This window comes from Larimichthys crocea, chromosome XIII (assembly GCF_000972845.2).
Source record: "Larimichthys crocea isolate SSNF chromosome XIII, L_crocea_2.0, whole genome shotgun sequence".
In the NCBI taxonomy this organism is placed as follows: domain Eukaryota; kingdom Metazoa; phylum Chordata; class Actinopteri; family Sciaenidae; genus Larimichthys; species Larimichthys crocea.
Window position 1 is genome coordinate 7,456,752 of NC_040023.1, and position 20,803 is coordinate 7,477,554.

The following is a 20,803-nucleotide window of genomic DNA, read 5'->3' on the forward strand; positions in this document are numbered from 1 at the left end:
TCCCATGAAGGCAACACTTGCAACACTGGCTTCTATGAATTGTTTTAAATATCTTAATCGTAATTCTCAGAAAGTAACATGAGGATGTGAGTTCGGTCTGATGTGACTGAAATATAAACGGTGCTCTCCTCCTCCTCCTCCTTCTCCTCCCTCCTCCTCCTCCTTTACATCGGACTCGACACATTCTTTCTCCGCCCGGGCCGTTTGCGGTCACACTGACCGGTAGCAGTGTCGACATTTCCCAGCGTGCCGTGAACGCAGCACAACGACCCGAGCGGAGCGTGAGGCGTGTTTGGCAAGGACACACACACACACACACACACACACATATACACACACACACACATACAGGATGACATTACTGCAAGTTACCAGCTTGTAACCAGCCGTGACTACCACACACAACTTAACCCGGAGAGGCAGAGCGTGTGGACGGACGTCAGCCGGTAAAACAAAGGTAACGTTACCGGGACGCCGGCAGTTGGGCTAGCTCCGTGCTAGCTAGTTAGCAGCTAGCGCCGAGCTAACAGCATGTAAGGATAAAGTCAAGGTTTAAAAAGGGGAGACATGTAAAGCTGCATGTGGAGGGAGAAAGGTGACACACAGGGAGAAAAAATAGGGTTCAATGGCGACTTAAAATGCAGCTCACATGAGCTAAATAATGAGGCTAATGTGATAAATAGTGTTATCAAACAGTTATCAACAGTGCTTTCTAGAATAATCCAGCGATATCATGTCATGTCATCTGTTGCTTACACACACACAATGTGTGTCTAACGTTAAAGTAACGTTTATGTAGTCAAATGTCAAAATAAAAGCACGGCATGTCCTTCACAAGTGCTGCCTGAAGGAGCTCATATCATCTTTCCTCATATCAAGTCATGTCAGTCCTTTTCATATGACACAGACTAATGTGAAAACATTTTAAATTTTGCATGTTCATGTTCAGCTTGATTCAGTCTGTCACCATGGGAGCCTCTTGATTATAAACTTGTGGTCTGCTGCAGGTCATGTGCTCCTGGCATAGTCTCTCTAAAAAGACCTCAGTCAGTCAGGAAGAAGCTTCCCTAATCGAACATGACACCAGTCCTGTGCTCATATTTCTCTTTTTTTTTATTCAATCGAATGATTGTGCAGCCCTACTCGTGGTTTTAGTTGGTTAAACCTGTCCCCCCTGACAAAGTTACAAGGTGTTCGGACCTAAAAACAGCCCAGCGTGTCGGCTTAGCTGACGGTTAGACAATGAAATACAATCCAGGAAAATCCCAATGTGGGTCATAAATCCAGTTTTTAGAGTTTCAAGGTGCCAAAAGACTGCACAGGAATTTATTATACGGTGTGACTATGATTGTAGCCAGTGTCCCAGTTAGTTATCTTCATCTGCAGATTCTCTATCAAACACATTGTTTATAAAAATGTCAAAAATTAGTGCTTACAGTTCCCACAGACCCAAAACTAATTGATATTCAGTTGATCGACCGATCGTTGCAGCTGTAGACCGAGTGAGCACTGACCAACACGGCATGTTGGAGCCGTCTGGTCCCCTCTCTGCACTGCTGCTGTGCTATTTAAATGAACACGAGCCAGATATTTGTCAAGAGTCGGGGAAGAGGCTAAAATGAGAGTGGATAGAGGATGATAACCCTCTAACTGATGTCCTGTTGGTAACTCCCTGTGCTCTGCTCTCTCTCTTTCTCTCTCAGGTTTGTTGAGGTAGAGCGTCTGCTGCTGAATCATCCGGAGTCATCAGGTCCTCAGGATACAGTCTGTGTGTCTTTGCCGTGTCCTCCGTACTTTGGGTGATGGTCAGCTGGTGATCGGGGTTTGCCCCGGCCCCTGTGGCGGATGGCTGTGAGCAGAGGGGGCGTCGCCTTCTGGGTGGGTTGTATCCGCAGCCATGGGAGAAGGCAACCCATCAAGAACCAATGCTGGAGTCTGAGTCAGGTAATCCAAGACCCTCGCTTCTGTTTCACATGTAGTTTTTGGATCATAATCTCACCAAAGCCTTGTTGCTCCTTTCAGACGTCTGACTGCCCGTGGATCCGTCAGCCACGGCCCCTGAGCAGTGCATCATGGGCCCTGTCGCCCCCGAACAGCCTGAGATATCAGAACATTAAGCAGCCCGTGCTGTCCCACCCGTTCCACCATGCCAGCCAGCCTCAGAGAGGAAGTTATTACGAGGGGGACCTGGAGGAGTCGCTCGGCGTGTGTGTGCTGGTGCTGCGGGGCGAGTCCGACGGCCTCCACACCCTGCTGGAGATGCCACTGTCCGGTCACAATAAACTAGGAGAGCTCCTCGCTCTGGAGGCTCATAAACCGTCCGAGTTCTCTTTCCCGTTGACCACGGTGGACGGCAGCAGAGAGGACGACATCAGCGTCGACAGCTTCAGGAGAAACAGCTTTGACGCTGTAAAGAGAGAACATGGCTGTTTCCGAAATCTGTTCGAGGCAGAGAGGTGTCCCGCACCGTTCATGTACGGCTCTCACTTTTATTGTTTTCATTGCCCCGGCACGGAGCCCGTACCTGGCAGCGGGCTGAAATCCAGGCAGGATATTGGACTAGACAACAAGCCTGTGGAGCTGTCTCTGCTGCCACCTATCACTGTATGTAGCTACGCCGAGAGAGCAGAGGGGGAGCATAACCGAGGAGACCGAGAAGGGGAGGAGGAGCTGGCCATGATGTACGAAAGACTGAGGATAGAGGTAAGAATGCACACTCTGTCCGGATGAGTGAAGTGAAGCTGCACAGGCCTGTTTCACTGCCTGTAAAATGTGATGCGCTGTCCTGAAGGTAGACACAGGTGTTCATAACGTGGCTGTAAGTGTGGGAGAGGTGGATTCAAATGAGGCGGCGCAAAGCAAGTTATCAGCACTTTGTTAGAAACGAAGGTGCACTCAGTCACTTTGCTGCCAATCTGGTGATTTCAACAGTCACTAAGATGGAAATAAATACCTGCAGCAATATTTTTTACAACCTGTAGATGCATTTAAATAATAAGCATCAGAAATGTTGACGTAATGTTGGTGAAGCAGTCAGCAAATTTTGAGTCTGCTGCTTTATGGTTGAATATCACAATAAATGTGATTCATAAACGTGTTAATAATTTATAAATGTGTGATAAATCTGCAGCCTTGCACATGATCGCGTTTCACCTCACACACGTCTGCACACGGCAGACTGGTGCAGTTTGTTGAGCTCCATTGATGTGACAGTTTAATTATTAATCACCACACCTACCACAGTACACTATGTTCTTCACAAACATAAAGGAGAGCTGCACAGCCTTTAGTATTTCATAACCTATTAAAAGTCACGTTTTAAAACTAATAAGACGCAACTGTGTCACAGCTGTTTTCTGATCTGTTCACCTTTGTTGTATTTGTGAGCGAACCTTTGGTAACGTTGACAGCACATTTTCTGAGACGACTGGACTGCAGCAAAATGAGGCGAGCAGTGTGTGTCAGTGACTGACTGACTGAGTGATGAAGTTACAGCATTTGTTAGTGACGCGTTTCCTCTTTGGCCATTTCAAAATGAGTAGGCACGAACATTAGTTACGCACCAGAACTCCAGTGTCTGTAAGTGTCGATGCAGCCCTCTAACAGGCTGCTGCTCACTCACACAGGACCTAATACCTCCACCTCAGCCTCACCTTACGACCAGCTCAGCTGTTAGGATAGGGGTCTGGATCTGGAGTTACGGTACTTGCACAGTGCATCACAGTATCATATCAGAGTCCAGCAGAGAGCAAAGCAGGAGAGGAATCCACCCTTTGTGTCAAAAAGGCACGAGGGAGCGTGCTCTTCCTCCCATCAGGGAGTTAAAGCACCACAAATAACAATCTGCCTGACAAAACATTCGACACAGAGTCACTGGTAACTTGTGTGAAACTACAGCTCGATATCAGGAAATGAATTTTCTGTGTTTTTGTGTCGCAGCTCCCAAGATTCTTTGTAAAGAACCACGATTACACCATGTACTCGAACGACGTGGAGTTCATCAACGGCCTCATAAACACAAAGACCAGGTGACTCAGTTTAACGGTGATACATTCATCCACAGACCTCTGTTTTATTGTGTCACTTCCCGTGTGACCTGACCTGCCGTTGTTTGTCTGTGTCGGCGTAGAGGCCGCGTGGTGTACCAGCTCACCCTCTCCCTGTGGCGCTTCCTCTGTCTGTGCTACAACGCCCAGCTTCAGCTGGAGGTGCTGAAGCTCACCAAGCACGCGGAGGACAAGACGATTAAGGCTCGCTGGAGGGTCAGGGGTCTTCCCTTCCACTCTCTGCTGCTGCGCTTCTATCGGAAAGACAAATCTCAGCTGTACAGGTAACACACAGCACACCTAGAGGGAGCTGGTGCCGTTCTTTTGCCGACGATAATCTGACCAGTTTCAAGATTTCAAGTGCAGAAGTTATAACCCTTAAGATGTCGGCCATGGTCACTGATAAACACGTTGCATTTCCTGTGATAACTTCATAATAAAAGTCAACTCCTGTTTCGCCAGTTAAATGCCTTTTTAATGTGAAGCTGCAGCAGTAGAAATGTAGTGAAAGTGAGAAAGAGCAGCAGAACAAGACAGAGCATGTTCATCAGAGCTGAAGTGCAACTTCATGCCTCGGTTTTTATTGTGAAACGCCCCTTTTTTTTTTTTTTTGAAACATGACTTGCAGAATAAACATGTTTATTAACTAACTAGTTTTCTGCAGCTGAATTATTTTTAATTTTTCAGGATAAATCGATCAAATCTCATCCGATATGAGCAGGAATGGGTGTTTGTGCTCTCCTTGATGTCCATCCACCTCCGCTGTTTATTTAATACACTACACTATTAGACTCTACGTAGAACTCGTAGTCTATATTCTTGGGATTGCAGTAGGAAAATATTCGACCCATGTTGGTCCTTTTCTCCTCTCCTACACGCTTTATGACTCAGTTAAATAGTGACTTAACAGACCTATGTATAAATTAATTTAAGAGTTTCGTCTCATTATGATCTAACATGATCCATATCTCGTCTGTTACAGGTCGTATGACGCGTTCTCTACGTTTTACATCGGGCAGGACGGACTCATTCACTGTCATAAAGTTGAAAAGGTAAGCAGCTAACTGTGTTTGTGCTGTTTGTCAGTAAAGGCTCAGAATAACGTCTTTCTCTCTCTCCAGTGCTTGAATTTGCACTGCAGTACACATTTTAACCACTAGATGTCACTGTTACAAGCAAAGTTTCATATAGTCATATAAGTTGTGCTTCATGTGATCACGAAGTCCCTGTTTGATCGTCCTCCATCTCCGTGTCTCCGCAGGTAATGCCGGCTCAGCCGCCTGTCCTGTCCAGAGTAACCTCTCTCCTGGCCGGAGCTCTGGTGGCACTCGGGGTGCAGGAGCATCGACCTGCCCTCAACCTGCTGCCCCTTCTCCTGTCCTCGCTACGACAGAACAGAAACTGACCCCAGGGACGGTCATTGGAATCAACATGTGTCCGAGGTCCACGTGACTCTAAAGAGTTAATTCATTCTCAACATAGGAACACGTTAACACGGAGGGTTTGGTTAAACACAAAGTCAAGACTTCACACTGGTTTTCATTTTTTCTAATTATACTTTAATTATCATTTGAAATTATGAAAGTGGCCGACATCCCATGGAGAATTACATGTTGTGAATGTTTCTAGACAAATGAGAAGAAATGTTCCACCATGTAACTCTTCTTTAAACCTCATTTTTTAATTTTTACAGTTCGGTTTACGCACAAGATAAACTAACGGGGCACGTTGTGTTAATCAGTGAGGTGTTGATGTTTTGGCCAGAGCCAGGCTAGCTGCCTTCCCCTGCTTTATGCTAAGCTACATCCTGAGTCCAGCTCACACAGGCATGGGACACGTCTTTCTGTCGTAAGTCAGTCATCTGTCATCTTCTGTCAGGAAGTGAATCTCCCCAAATGTTGAATTATTACTGTAAATACCCCACCTCGGTGTTGCAGTGGCTTCATGTGGATCAGTGATTTCCCAACCTGGGTCAGGTCCCGGAGAAGCTGGCGTGTTTAACACCACATACTGCTTTCGAGATCATTACATCGTAATCTCGTTTTCCATAATACGGTCTGATTTGTCAGTGAGAATAAACTCAAAGATGATTTAAATGTTTTTACTAAACTTGCCAAAGTTTGAATTGGGAGATTTTCAGTCAGCAGGTGCTTTATTCTGCCTGTCTGGCTCCCGTCACGTAGTAGCACAGGTAGAATATAATACAAGTAAAGGGATAGTTCAGGTATTTTTTAAGTGGGGTCGTATGAGGAACTAATCAGTGTGCCACCCACAGTTTGTATTCCTACACATGATCAGCTCTTAGCACTCTGTATCTTTGAAATCTTTTAGAAAAGTTTGATTTCAGTCTGATCTCATAACTTTCAGACTCTCTGGCACCAAAGTAAAGTGGTGAAAATATTCTCAATATAGCGAAAACCTAAACAGACTTTGAGTTTTTTTAGATGAATACAGAGAAATACCTAATAATAGATACTTCGAAGTACCTGAACTATCCTTGTTGACTGTCATGAGTCTCATACAGATGTCTTTACGTCCCCTCCGACTCTTCTTTATCTTCTGGCAGAACGTTCTGGCCACATTTCCTCCATCATGTCTCTCACACCTGTAAGCTTCACCAGCGTCAAAAGGCTTTTCTCGTCTTCCCATAGTTGATTCTTGCAAACATCAGAAATCCAAGGTGTCCTTGATTTGTGAGAGGATGAGAATATGATCTGTACACACACATGGGAAGACACGTTGTGGGTCAGAGTGTGTTTTTTTGTTTGTTTGTTTGGAGATCCGATTCGCTTTGTATGTTGTGATTGTTGGAAATCTCTTCAAATCAAATGATCCTGATTTTTCAGAGATGTCAAAGCACCTTTGCAGACAGTCGTCGAAACACTGGACGTCCATCCATTTCCAATTCAGCTCAACAACCGGGCTCGTGTGTTGAGAAAATAATCAAACAAAGTAGTTTTGCTGGGAAGTATAATCAGAATATTGATGACAGCTCAGTACTTTGCAATAGGAATAAATGTAAGGAAGTGCCTGGAGAGCAGCTGCATTAGAAGATGAAGACAGAGAGCGAGCAGCACCACGATGAGACACAAACAAGATCATTAATGGTTCGATTTGATCGCTGATGAATGCACCTTCACTTCTTTGGTGTTAGTTTTAGTCAAAGTCGATACTTTTAATTTGAATTTGTCTGTAGTGGGGAGTTAAATCACCTTTTGAGCTTCGAAGGTACTACGTACTAGTTTCACACACCCCTAGCTCATACAATGACAAGTTACCTGATTATTACCATGTAATATACAATATGTATCAATAGGTTAGACTCTCTAGTCTTTTTGGTTTTGTGGTAATTTCCAAAAAGAAGCTGCAAAAACAAAGTGCATGTCCAGGCAGAAATGACAGCAGAGTACACAACTGAAACTTTAAGAATACAAAGACGAGACGTCCAGAATGTCGCAATCCCAAATAAGTTTTAGTCATGATGGAGCAGAGTTTGTCCTGACGCAATTCAGCTCGACTTTGAAGCGTAAAAAAGTGGCAGAAGCTCGCCGTCACTGTCATAATAAATGGATAAAATGAAGTCTCTCACGTTGGTCCGTGCCATTTAATAGTTTTGTAGACAGATGTAAACATCTGCCAAATCATCCCCCTCAGTGGTGGGGACAGACTCACAAGGTAGAAACCAGCCATATACATGCATAGACTATAAACTCATCAGTCGATCAGGCCATCTGCTTTGTGAAATGCTAAAAACAACCAAAAAAAGCAAATTTATTATTGTATTGCCAACAAACACTTGACCGACCGACAGACTCTGTGGACAATGAACGACTCTGCATGGATGCATGGTTCTAGACTCCAAGCAGTCCATTGGAAAAGACCTGAGCTGAACAGTGTCTGCGTAGGAGCAGTTTTTCTTTAAGTTGTAGCTCAGTGATTTTAGCTGTACATACTGAGGCCGGGCACCTTAGCAACACGCGTTGTGACTTCACTGTTGACTTCCACACGGCTCCGTAATATTTAGTGCTTCTTAAAAACCGAGCAATAAAGCATGCTGTAAGAGTAGTGTGTGTGGTACGTCAGGGAATGGACGTTCTCTCCGACGTGTATTTATCAGCCGTTGTATATCTGTATAGAAACATGACTCATCAGGTTCTGTGTCGCTTCATTTCCACATGTACTGCTGCTGCAATAACTCCACTGTGTGAATCCTGGTTGTGTGAATAAAATAAACTTATGATTTAACAATGATCGGTTTATTTTTATCATTTATGAACAGGCCTGTGTTGAAAAATCGATTTTCCGATTCTGAATCGATCTGCGTATTAATTCCTTAAGATCGATTCGAATGACTATGATGCGTTCATGAACGTGGGAAAAATGGAAATTCGCCGGAAATATAATAAAGCTACAGACAAAAGAACACTCGAGGAAAACTCTACAACTACCAGCCACTTCTGTACGTTCTCTTAAAATAACTGAGGCGATTGCGGGTTACATTTGCAAAGATATGCGCCCATATTCCGTTGTTGAAAACGAGGGCTTCAGGCGACCAAAAAAATGGTTTCTAATAACACTAACCCGAGTCGAGATCGGATTGGATTGGATTATGATAATCGATTCTCAGTCTTGAGAATCGAATCGATTCTTGGAATTTGAGTCGATACCCAGCCCTATTTATGAACCACTACAGACCCCATTAACATTAGATTTGCTGTCATGGTCTCAGAGGATGAACCATGATCTGTTGGTGGCTCTTGAACCGTTACCACATCTTTCAAGTCTGGTTGTAGTACTTAAGATTGGTCTTTAAAAAGTAGTCTTGAGACCAGTCCAGTCTCTGAATCCATTTTTCAAGACCACAGCCGCCACTCTACCTAAAGAGAACTTCGCGACCCCTCTTTGGGTCTTGACCCTGTTGTTTGGAAACCACGTTGTGAGAGATTCTTTGTAAATAAAAGCAGCAGCAGAGAGACATCATTAAGTTAATTTATTTCAGTGATGTTAACAAGCACAGAGTAACCATTCACAGTTTGACGAACCTCTACTGACTGCAGCCGAACATCAGCACGGCCTGCTCAGGCTGATTATTATTATTATTATAATTATTATAAAACACAGCTGAACGCACGGTCAGATAACATCACTGAAGCGTCCTGTTTGAACAGACACCAGTGTGAGCGATGAAGACAATGCCCTAAAATATAAACATGAGCTAATCATCTCGGTTCTAGAAGATGCTAAAAAAATCAAATTAAAATCTGGTTAACCCGACCGACACCGACAAAGCTCTACTGCTCGTTTACTATGTACAGAGTGAACTCATTTACAGTTTCGCCTTATACAGATATATAATAATGCAACTACATTTACAACATAAGGAGAGGAATGCTCAGTATGAATCAGGACCACTGTTAGGAAACAGTCATAATATTTAGAGAGAAAAATCATCTTTGAATGAGACTCGAGTCAGAAATTTTACAAGAAAAAAAAGTACAAATATGAGAATAAAGCTGTTGGATTTGTGACAAAAGTTTGTGTATAAGTATGTTTGCATTCCTGTAACAGTTTGACATGCAGAGGCCCAAGACAGATATATAGTTGTTTTTCCTGTAACCGTAGGATAAATAAAGGATCGGGGTCAGAGGAGAAACCTAAATGTTGATTCAAGTGACAACGGACAGAGGAATGTGAAGCGTGCTGAGAGTCCATTAAGTCTGTATCTTTCTATGCTGAGTGAGATTGTCTCCTGATATTAAACCGTCAACTTGTCGTCTGTTGTGTGAAATCAATTGTGTCTTAGACCAGAAGACTCAACCTGTCAACAGTCGTATTATTTCAAGACAAAGGTTGCAAGGTTGGAGGAGTTGGACAAAGAGGCTGTAATATTTTCTGTTGACCGTCTCACTATTATCACGTTTCACAACGCCACATGGCTCCATATCATATCGTTTCTAGTTTAGTTTGTCATGTTATGCCAATTAAAGTTTGTTGCTCTTTGGTTACTTGACGTGACTGTGGACTTCTGTTTCAGTACGAGCCCATTTCTTTTTTAATGGATAGCGGCTGCTACAATTAATCCAAACTCCAGAGAATGGGTAACTTTATTTCACTGAGTACATCTACTTTATGTTGCTTCCTTTCCTCTCCAGCTGGGACCTAACAAACAACTTTTTTTCTCTAAACATTACGACTCAACAGTGGCCCTCGTGCTCCGTGGTATGTGTCGAGTGGATTTGCTCAGACTGCTTCAGACCTACAGATCTGTGGCCCGGTCCTCTCTCCCGCAACGACCTGCTGTCAGACCTCGCCGATGCTTCGCTAACTGATTCCATCGTTAAGTCTCAAAAGGGGGAATGTTTTTTAACGATGAGGTGACTCGCACGTCCTGAAGCCGCGAGGCGTTCAGGGTCTGCAGGTTTCTCTCCTTTCTAACTAAACTACAGCAGATGACGTCACGCTCTGAGGAGGAGGAGGAGGAGGAGGAGGGATCATTCGGTGAAGTCAGTCGTCCATGTTTACAATGGGATGTTAGGACACTACATGAACCAGAGTTCCATGCTGCAGGTAGTGTGCACAGATCCTGTTTCTGGACCTGAACCTTGCTCCTCTGTGGCACAGCGCCGCAGATCATTAGGACTCTTCTGCAGAGAACGCTCGGTGTGTGTTGGGGAACCTCTGGGCGCTGTAGTCCGGATCGTCTCTCACTCGCTCTTTGAGGTCACTCTTTACCTGACGAGGTGAACAGACAGATGAGCAGCCGACCAATCAATCCCCGACCTAGCTGATAATTCAAGATGACAAACATCAAGCCATCCTGGATTAATTCAGCCTTACCTGTTTGGTGTACGCTTCCTGCAGCTCTGGCCTCTCCAGCTCCACCTGCAGGCTGTTTGGGGCGGTGGCGGGCAGGACTCCCGCGGCACGAGCAGCTCGATTCACTGCGTCTGACAGGGACAGGTGTGGTCCTTCACACTGGGTCGTCTAAGGAACAGAAACACAGCTGTTACTCTCCACCGCATGACAACAACAGCCACTCTTAAGGGCACATTTGTCTCATCAAGTCTCATCTCTGCGTGTCCAGGACAGAGGATGGATGAAGCAGAGGTCAGAAGACGGGCGCTGCTCACCTTCCTCCTCTTGGCCGGCATCCCGTGCAGGTAGGCGTCAGACAGCGGCGGCTGGGCTTTGATCTTCCTCTGAGACAGCATGTCATGTCTGATGATGGGAACCCATTCCTGTCCGAGACGTTATAGTACGGTCATAATCCGAAGAACTGATGCTCACATGTGCAACAGATTTACAACACAGGCATGTAATCGTGAGGGAAACCTTGTTCCTTACAGGTGGAACAGCTGCTGCCCATTGCTCCACCTCATTGGCCGCCTCTTCCCGTCTTGTTGGGGCTCCGGCAAGACACTGAGTGTCCCCCGATGAGGTGGTACTGTCTCCAGGAGGTGCTCCTCTTTCCCCACGGTCGCCTGATGAAGCCATGGCCTCCTCCGCTGTGGTGGCAGGAGCCGGAGACAAAGTCTCCTCCATCTGACGAGAATTAAAGAAAATAAAAAAATCAGTGGCTGATCTATGACACATACATACACGTATGAAGTATTGCCACAATATGAGTTTCAACTCACATTGAACTGATCCTCTAAGAAGAGCTGTGACTGACAGACAGAAATAAAAGAAAAGAAACGAAAGAACGAATCTCACCTCTGCGTTCAGACTCTCTGACGGTGGCTCCACCTCAGCCTCTGTGCTCTGACTCATCGGCCGCTGAAACGACAATGTTTTAAAGTCTCTACTATAAATCTTAGAGAAAATGCAGTATCTAATTATGTGTGTATTAATTATTATATATATTGTTTGTGGTTTTAGAGGCAGCATCTTTGTGCAGCTGCAGGTGTAGCTGTTTATTACCTGCGTGTAGATGACGTAGTGCTGGATTTGGTCCTCGGTGACCGGGTTGTGTTCCAGAATGACGTGCAGCCTCATGGACATCATACTGGTGAGCCAGTTGACCAGACTGGGATTGACTTCTGCAGACATCCTCCTCTACACACACACACACACAAACAGCTTGTTGACTTGTCTCATATAGAGTAATCCAGCAGCGTGGTGCTGTGGGTATAAAAAGGGGGTGGATACTAACAATGCGGTGGTTGATGACTGCGGTCAGAGCTCTCTGCTCTCCTCCGAGGCAGTACAGGTTCAGAGCCAGACACTCGAAGAGGCCCTGAGTGCACAGCAAGAGCAGACGAGGGCCGAACGTGTGATCTGGATGAAAGAGAGAGACAAACACCTCATATCAGCAGCAGAAGTGGAGTGGAAGTGGCCAGTTTAGACTGACTTCCACCCTGAGACACTTGATAACTGCAGGCCTAGCGGTTTGAGAGGGTGATACAGTGGTGTTGATCATCATATGTCCTCTGTATACTTACTGTTGCAGCGCAGGATGTGAGAGGCCATCTGTGTGAACTGCTGCCTGAGGAAAGACAGGTTCGTCTGAACGATGTCCACTCCTTCTCGCACCGTCACCGTGGCCTAGACGCGACACACACAATTCACTTACGTCCATCGCCACATGCCAAACACACAGCACAGTGCATTATGATAGAAAGAGGTCGTCCTTACGAAGCTCTCGGCGATGTACTCCTCCAGCCCGTTGATGAGGTCCTCGGCTGCCGTCTGCAGAGAGGACAATGTGTTCAGATCAGAATCATACAGCACAGCCTATCATCTCTACAGCACAGCAAACGTCTGCAGCACTCACGGCGATGTTGGCGTCCGTGGGCTCTCTGCCCTGGAGGTAGTGCTCGGTGAAGAACTCGGTGAGCTGAGGCTGGATGCGGCTCAGAGGCTGAGCGTTCCCGTGAAGCAACAGCACCATGTCCACCATGGAGAAGCTCTGACACACCAGGGAGAGCAGGTCACCGAAGAACCCTGCCGGGATGAGAGTGTCAGGGTCAGTGTGAGGTTGACTAAAAGCTGCAGGCACGTTCATTCTCCTGACTCACCCACAGCATCTCCGGAGCCGGGCGTGAACAGGTTGCTCGTCTGGGACAGTCTCTGTATGAACTGGGCGATGCTCTCTCCGTTGCCCTGCTGTGCCCCCAGAGAGCTCATCATGGTGGACAGGACTCCCTGCACGATGCCGGTGAACAGCTCCGGGCTCAGGGAGTCTCCGCCTGCACCACTGCCTGCCTGAGGCGGGGCAGGACCGGTGGGCTGAGGCGGGGCTGGAGTACCGGTCCCACCGGCAGGTGACTGGGCACAAATAAAGTCGACATTGTTCATGACGTGATAGCAACTAAAAAAGCCATTTCGGTAGCGTCATAACTGAACTCACTGCTGTGAAGTCCGACATGCCCTGGAAGAAGCCGGGCAAGCCTGGCAGAGTCACAGTGATGGAGGGAGCTGGTCCAGAGCCCGGACCCCCCGGCCCAGATACTCCACCCAGCAGAGAGCCCAGGAGCTGGGCCAGATTTCCCTCATGACTGCCCTCTGCTGACTGGCCCATGGAGGTAGTGCTGGTGGTGAAGGTGGATGTTTGTCCGGAGGTGTTGGCAGAGGATGGCGGAGGAGACATGGTGGAGGAATCGGAGGAGAAAGAGGTAGAGAAGGAGGACTGGGAGCTGGTCGAGGAGGAGGTGGACATGGGATCACCTGGAGCAGATAGATACAATCAGACGGATACTGCGATTTAGAGGTCGAGCCGACATTAATATTTGCACAGACCTGACTGCCCCGGCATCAGGAGCTGTCCGACCAGACCGCTGATCATCTGAGTGAGGGAGGACGGAGCCAGAGGTGTACCCTGCTGCACAGAGAGGTGACGGAGGCAGAAATCAGCAAGCTACACGCTACAACAGTTCATTCATCTATCCACTCTGTGTTAGTGTTACCGGTCCTGGCTGCTGGCCAGCCGTGGGTACCGTGGCCCTCAGGTTGATGGTGGTTCCTCTGGTTCCCGCAGGTTGAGGGACGCGGGGGGCGAAGGATGGTCTTGTGATGACGACCCTGGCCTGAGCAGGGTGAGGGGGCTGCGGGGAAGCGGTTCCTTCAGGGCCGGGTGTTGAGCCAGGCGGCATCTGTGCCGAGTGGCTTGTTGTTGAGGCTGCGGCGGCCATGGCGGCGGCTTGGTGGGAGATCTGGTGCACGATGGCCTGCATGAACTCAGGGGGCAGACCCGGGAAGTGGACGGGTGTGACTCCTGGATAGAGAGAAGGTCCAAGTCAATGGAGGAGGAGACATCTATTAACACAGTAACAAACTAGAGCAGAGCAGCACTCACCAGGCTGTCCCGGACCTGCAGCATTTGGCTGCCCCGGAACCTGAGAGCCAGCAGCTGACTCACCTGTTCAACACAACAAGAGCAGAACTACGTCAGCTTCAAGGATGCAGTCCCTCCACACACTCAGTGAAACCATGGACACACTGGCACATACCGTCGAGGTTCATCTGCATCATGACCACCGGCTCCATGGTTTGGTGCGTGATCCGGATCACTCGGGGTCCGCCCGGTCCTTGTTGATGAGTGGTCCCGTTGGACTGAAGAGGCGTCGCCTGGCCTGAAGCCTGCTGATCTGATTGGCCAGCAGTCTGAGAGGACTGGCGTTGCCCTTCAGCCGCCTGTCTCCCATTAGAGGTCATGGTCACTGTCGTCCCTAAGTTTATCTGGAGGAGATAAACATCATCATTATGTGTTTTCTCTTTCATAACAGGACTAGGATTGCAAAGAGGCGGTAAATTTCCATGGGGAATTTTGGAAATAATCCAAATTTATGGTAATTAACTGGAAATTGGGGGTAATTTAAATGTATAATTTCTTATTTTTATAATTTTTATTATATTTATTTGTAAGCAGAAGTTTTAGTCCACAGACTTTAACGTGTGGCTTCAATAGTTTTGTTGCTTTGGACTCCAAAGTGTGCTACAGATTGTAGAAATATAAAAATATATATTTATTTATTTTCCCCAACTATATTTAAGTTCCCTGTTAAAGGGCCAATCTTGTAAATTCACGATTTATTCCCATTAATTCCTGTTAATTCCCATAGAAAGTTTCCAAATTTTGCAATCCTAATTAGGACACGGTTTCTAAAAAGCAGCAGGTTGGTCATTAACCATCATTCACATACAGTAGGTTACACTGACAGCCGGATTGAACATTAACACGTCTGAGAAAGCGGGCAGATGTTCATCAGGAGAACCCACGACCTGTTCACAATAAAAACACCTGTTATATCAGAGGAGCCTTCACAGCTGACTGGAGATCAGCGTGTTGTGAACCTACTGGAATGGGCATGTGCGGTAGACCAGCCTGGAGCAGGACCGGGTGGGTGTAATGAGCCATGGGGCGGACCACATACAGGTGACGTGGAGGAGAGGTCGCTAGGTTGCAACGTAGGTCGCCGAGGACAACTAAGGTGTTGCCGAGGAGACGCAGAGCATCTCCGACCAGGTTGAGAACGCGCTGATCCTCCTCTCTCTCCTGGGTCTGTGGATGAAGACGGGAGGACGCAGCGTTAATGAAACGTTTGAACACTTCTCACTCTTCGCAGTACTGGCTCTAAAAGTTTAAAGGCTGTCCTGAGGGTGAGTCACCGTATTCTGAGAATTTCACAGCAAAGTTCATGGCAATCTTTGTTAGTAGCTGCAGCCAAGAGGTGTCACTGCTTCCATGTAGAGAGAATTAAATCAATGTGTTCAATAAATAGACTAGAAATCACATCATAGGTAGATATTACACACTTTCTGATACAGATACATCTGTATAAATAAAACCTTGAGCTGGTTCTGTTATTTTGGTATAAAACTCATCTGAGACCGGATCAGATGAGTCCGATCAGCTGTGATTTCCAGTAAAAGGGTGTGTCGGTGAGGTGAAAGACTCCAGAGAAGACTGCTCTGGTGTCTGTTTAACATTTCTCTTTAGACAAGCATGGGAACTGGGATGCACACCATGGAGTGTATTCCCACAAGAGAACATGTGCTGTTGATTGGAACTATTCCCCGATAATGCAGTCCAAACACGGTTAGATTTTTAAAGCGAACAAAGTGTTCTGGCAGCACGAGCGTCAGCGGACGTGTTCTTAGGTCATACTTAGGTTGTTCTTCCTTCTTACGTTGTTGTTGTAGTCCGCTGACGTGGCTGCTCCGAGAATCGAGTGCGTCCTCTCTATGAAGGGACGTAACCTCTCCTCCACCCTCCTGACCTCGGAGAGCACCTCCACGAACTCGGCCGGACTCGGGTGACTGAGGACAAACGGAGGACAGACGGAGGAGGAGTGAGTGCTACAAAAAAGGTCCTGCTGGTGAACGCTGTGTTGTTCTGTGATGGTTCATACCTATTATGATTACAAAGGTGGTGTAATGGTGTCTGGATCCGCTGCAACCTGACGCTCTGAGTGTTAGACACATTGTGGTGGAAGAATTAAAATAAAGGCAAACAATCTGCACGTTGTTTGTGTGTGAGTTACTCTGAGACATCAGCTGCTGGGGAGTGAACAGCGTGCAGATCTTTTTGGAAACTTGACAGTAAAATGTTTAATGGGTAAACACTTTATAGACTCCCACAGAAGGTTCTCGCTTAGAACGATTACTATGTCGCTCTTAAATTTATCCAAGATTTTTTATGAGTCACATTTCAAGATACATATATTGAATTGAAGTTTTCCTCTTCCTCGTATATTTCTGTATGTTAGAGCGTAAAAAGCTGGACACAACGAATGATGGGTGGACTCCTCTGATATAGTCGAGCCACGACGGATCTTATTTGAGATGCATGATCACAGATCAAAGCAGATATTCATTCTTAAAACTTGCTTTACACATACTGACCCTGGATATGCTTGGGTGTACTTGTTGCTCCTTGTTTTGGTGTCACCGTCTGTTCATTTTGAGAAATTCTGAAGTAAGGTAAGACGATGCAGTGGCTCCAAACTTAAATGTAACCAGCAGTTATCTTCGTATTTATATCCGTTACTATCTGTACCTACAAGCTACAAGTCGCAGCAGCAGCTACGAGGCAGCTAACCTGTTTGCTGACAGGTTTTAATTTTAATACCAGGTATGAATGGAAACAGATCGATCTTTGTTGTAGGTCAGATGTGGGGTGAGTTTGTCCTCTAACTCTTGACTTACTTAGGCCCAGTGTTGGCCGGCCCCTCAGTCTGCGTGGAGGTGGAGGATGACGGAGCAGGAGGAGAGCTAGTGTCCATGGGTTGTGATGCTCCGGCTCCTCCTCCGACAGAAGAGGAGGATGGCTGCGGAGAGGAAGAGGATTGAGGTACCTCCGGCTGTGATTGGGAGCTGCCGTCGCTGGACACTCCCTACGACACACAAACACACACTGAGCGCTGTCGTCCATCTGACTGTGACTGAATGATATATTATATTATTACAGTCATGAGATTATGATGATTCATTAGACCGAGGAGGTTAGATTACATGTTTTCCTGACACTCTTTACAGAGTCTTTCTATTACCAGTATTAACATTATTCCTGCCTCTTGCTGCCCACTGAACTTTTATTCGTTCCCAGTACCACAAACTTTTGTTTTCATCTTTGCTCTCTTTCTGTTTCTAAACACATCTGGCTATGTGGCTGCGAGGAAGTGCCAACTCCCACACTATTTGCTGGACCATCTTTGCACGGAAAGAAGGCTGGTATTACACAATTGTCTTTGTTTTCTTTATTTAACTGAACACAGTTCACACAGTTTGTTTCTGAACACATATTAAATATTTCATCTGGGCATGTGCATAAAGAGAGAGCACGCCTACCATTGGCTGATTCAATATGTGGAGAAATCTCAGTTGATTAAGGTAAATAATGCATGTTGTATATTTAATTGCCTATTTTTGAATATATACAGTAATGTTGGTTATATTGCAGAATAGAATATGTGTTTGTTGGTACGAGCTGTTTAAAGAAATTATGTTTTTTATTGTTAACCTTGTTGACTCTCCCTTCCACGGCTCTACTCTGATACATCTTGTAATTGGTGCAATTTTATTACAGTATATTAAATTCTATGACAGTCAGGTGTTGATTGGTGAAACTCTCCTCGTTTACTATGACAAATGATTCAAATAAACCCATTTATCACAGATGATTCTGGACTTTTTCTTGTCATATTCGGACATTTCTCCAGTTTAAAAGTTTGAATTTTGTCCCTTGTAGTAATCCGAATGCTGCTACTTGAATAATAAAATAATGGGACTCAGCTACAATCCACGTTTAATCCACTGACTCCTGTGCAAAGTTACAGTACACTTCCTGTTTATATCAACCAAAGCATGATGGGAACTGTAGTGCCAAAACAAAAACATTTGAACACGCTGAATGGAAAGAACAAGAAAAACTCGGAGTATCACAATCCATGACCATGAACTTGTTGATCATGTCGTTTCTTGGTAGCTTGACTTGTGGAAATGATGAATAACTTATTAAGACATGCAGTGAGGATACCGTCAGGCCATACTGTACCTCCAGCCTGTGGATCAGAGAACAAGCGTCTCGGAGCAGATTCTCAGCCAGCTGCAGCCTCATCCTCGGCTCACTCTGCACCGACTGGTCCAAGTTGATCTGCACGTCCACTGAGCCGTTGCTCTACAGAGACAAACATGTGTCAGCTGTACAGGAGGAGTGAGACTGAAGCGCTACAATGATGGGGAATAACGAGCCTTTACCCCGGAGCTGGTGCTGACCCTGGCGTTCCTTCCAGCTTCACCGACTCCAGCCATCATCTGCTGGACAGACATCTACAGAACAAACACTGGCTGTCACAAAGCATGAAACCCTATACTGTATGTAGTGAAGGTGTGGTCTGCATGCCCCACCTGTATCTGCTGAGGGTCCATGATGTTAACGGGCAGGTTGAAGGTTCCCAGCATCACGTAGCTGTTGCCATTGCGATCGTGTGGCGCACCCTGGGAGGAAGTGGAGGCATGGCTGCTGCTGCTGCTGCTGCTTCCACCGTCTACGCCGCCGGTGGAGACACCCGCAGCCCCAGAGCCAGACATGTTGGCCTGAGGTGGGGCACGCTCCACCAGGTGGATCACCTTCCCATCGACATCTGAGGGTGAAACGAACGGACGGACTTCGTTACTGTCTGTGCTGCAAAACATTTACTGATTCCTAAGGGTGACAATAAGCCGCCGTTTCTACACTTTACACACTAAATAACAGGGTGAATCTTGGACAGGGTACAGGGTATTTTAGTCTTGGTGCTCGAGATCCAGAGATGGATTTATCAGGACACCTGATAGTTAACCATAGGATTAGACTGCCGGGGACTCCCCCGAAACCCCCCCCTCTCTTTCAGGGTTATGCCTAGTCGGGCACGGTATTGGTTGAAGATGCAGTCACATCTCCCTTTACTGAAATCTCTCTCTTCATTGTCATTTTATCAGTCATTGTAATCGTACAACATGTTTGTGTTGATCTGTCCTGTACATGTGACATCTACTGGGAGAGGGATCCCTCCTCTGTGGCTCTTCCTGAGGTTTCTTCCACCTTTTTTTTTGTGGGCAAGTTTTTCCTCACTCGAACCGAGGGTCTAAGGACAGAGGGTGTCGCTCCCTGTAGAGATTGTAAAGCCCTCCGAGGCAAATGACTTTGTGACTCTGTGCTACAAATAAAATCTGATTTGATTTGATTTAACTGCACTGACCTGACATCATCCCATCGCACTGTACAGGCGGTTACTCGGTTTCATTTACTCACTGTACTCGGTCAGCGTCCTGTCATCCTGCAGCACTCTGCCCTGGTAGATGAGCCTCTGCTTGTCCACTGGGATCTCCACTGAAGACGCTATGTGCTCCTTGAACTGCTTCACTGTCAGCTGGGTGGAGACAAAAAAACACTGTCACACCTGTCATTATCACCTGGCACTATTTAAAAGTAAGAGCATTACCTCTCCTCTGACTTTGTAGCTCCTGCTCTGAGAGTCCAAAGTCTTCACGGTCACTTCAATCAAACCGCTGGACTCCATAATAATCCACAACGTCTGAAACAATAACAGCAGAATAATAAAGAGCTGTGAGGCGGCTGCTGTGCATTAATTATTATCTTTCACATGAGCTGCAGCTGTGTCATAAACTAATAGTCTCTATGAAGCTGTTAAACGAGGCAGCACCTGGTTGCAGACAGCTCCGGAGCCTTGTTGTTGTTGTTATTAGCTTAACCCAGGTACCGGTGTTTCGGATTAACGAGCGACCCTGTTAACTGGAGACCTTCAGTCGAATGCGTCTGCTGTTGCCGTAGTTACGGCGGCCGTTGAAAGCAGCAATATACGTTGTTTATTTTATTTTTTTTAATTAACGTTACAACGTTAAGAAATAAATAAATAAAAACACCTACCCGGTTTGTCTTCGGTGTTTTGTTTAACAGCTACGCATCCTCGTCGTGTTCCAACCTGACTTGAAAGGTCACCAGTTAACACGGTCTCCCTTTCAACCGAAACACCTCGGGAGGCTAACGGCACTAACCGACCTAATCGAGATCGTTTATCCACCGTCCAACGGGGAAACCGGACAGAGGTCGTTCCTTTCGATTTAAATACTGCTTAAAGTAAACACAACAACCAGGTGTAATGTTCAATAAACTAATAAATAAATAAATAAATAAAAAGAGGGACGCGCGCTCAGGTTGAGCCGGTAGCTAAGCTAACTAGCTTTGATTTTTTTCCAAATATGCGACGTCAAAGGACCCAAACTGACGTAAAGAGGAGTGTCCGTTTCATGCCTGA

The 20,803-nt window shown here is 46.2% G+C and overlaps 2 protein-coding genes across 6 annotated transcripts; one reads left to right on the top strand and one right to left on the bottom strand.

The window, feature by feature from the left end:
- Positions 1-36: 36 nt before the first annotated feature.
- cxiiih6orf136 (chromosome XIII C6orf136 homolog) lies at positions 37-8,297 on the top strand. The gene is made up of 7 exons (XM_010745996.3): positions 37-457; positions 1,704-1,944; positions 2,023-2,703; positions 3,940-4,028; positions 4,130-4,330; positions 5,029-5,098; positions 5,308-8,297. Exons 2-7 carry the CDS (start codon positions 1,846-1,848, stop codon positions 5,449-5,451), a joined length of 1,284 nt encoding a protein of 427 aa, XP_010744298.2. The 5' UTR covers positions 37-457; positions 1,704-1,845; the 3' UTR covers positions 5,452-8,297.
- A 724-nt stretch (positions 8,298-9,021) lies between these two features.
- bag6l (BCL2 associated athanogene 6, like) lies at positions 9,022-20,726 on the bottom strand. Of its 5 annotated transcripts, none has more exons than XM_019254759.2 (26): positions 20,416-20,726; positions 20,192-20,307; positions 19,970-20,062; positions 19,780-19,897; positions 18,894-19,129; positions 18,744-18,815; positions 18,541-18,663; positions 17,193-17,380; positions 16,175-16,304; positions 15,343-15,546; positions 14,495-14,723; positions 14,341-14,403; positions 13,952-14,259; positions 13,785-13,863; positions 13,396-13,712; positions 13,064-13,313; positions 12,820-12,989; positions 12,681-12,734; positions 12,488-12,590; positions 12,199-12,323; positions 11,967-12,101; positions 11,760-11,822; positions 11,391-11,588; positions 11,177-11,284; positions 10,884-11,030; positions 9,022-10,778 (listed from the first exon to the last, which is right to left on the bottom strand). In XM_019254759.2, exons 3-26 carry the CDS (start codon positions 20,045-20,047, stop codon positions 10,680-10,682), a joined length of 3,597 nt encoding a protein of 1,198 aa, XP_019110304.1. In that variant the 5' UTR covers positions 20,048-20,062; positions 20,192-20,307; positions 20,416-20,726; the 3' UTR covers positions 9,022-10,679. The 5 variants fall into 5 exon arrangements, with proteins under 5 accessions (XP_019110304.1, XP_027142844.1, XP_019110302.1 ...); XM_027287043.1 differs by having other exon boundaries at positions 13,785-13,866; positions 20,192-20,304; positions 20,416-20,725; XM_019254757.2 differs by having other exon boundaries at positions 13,785-13,866; positions 20,416-20,725.
- Between the last annotated feature and the right edge of the window lie 77 nt (positions 20,727-20,803).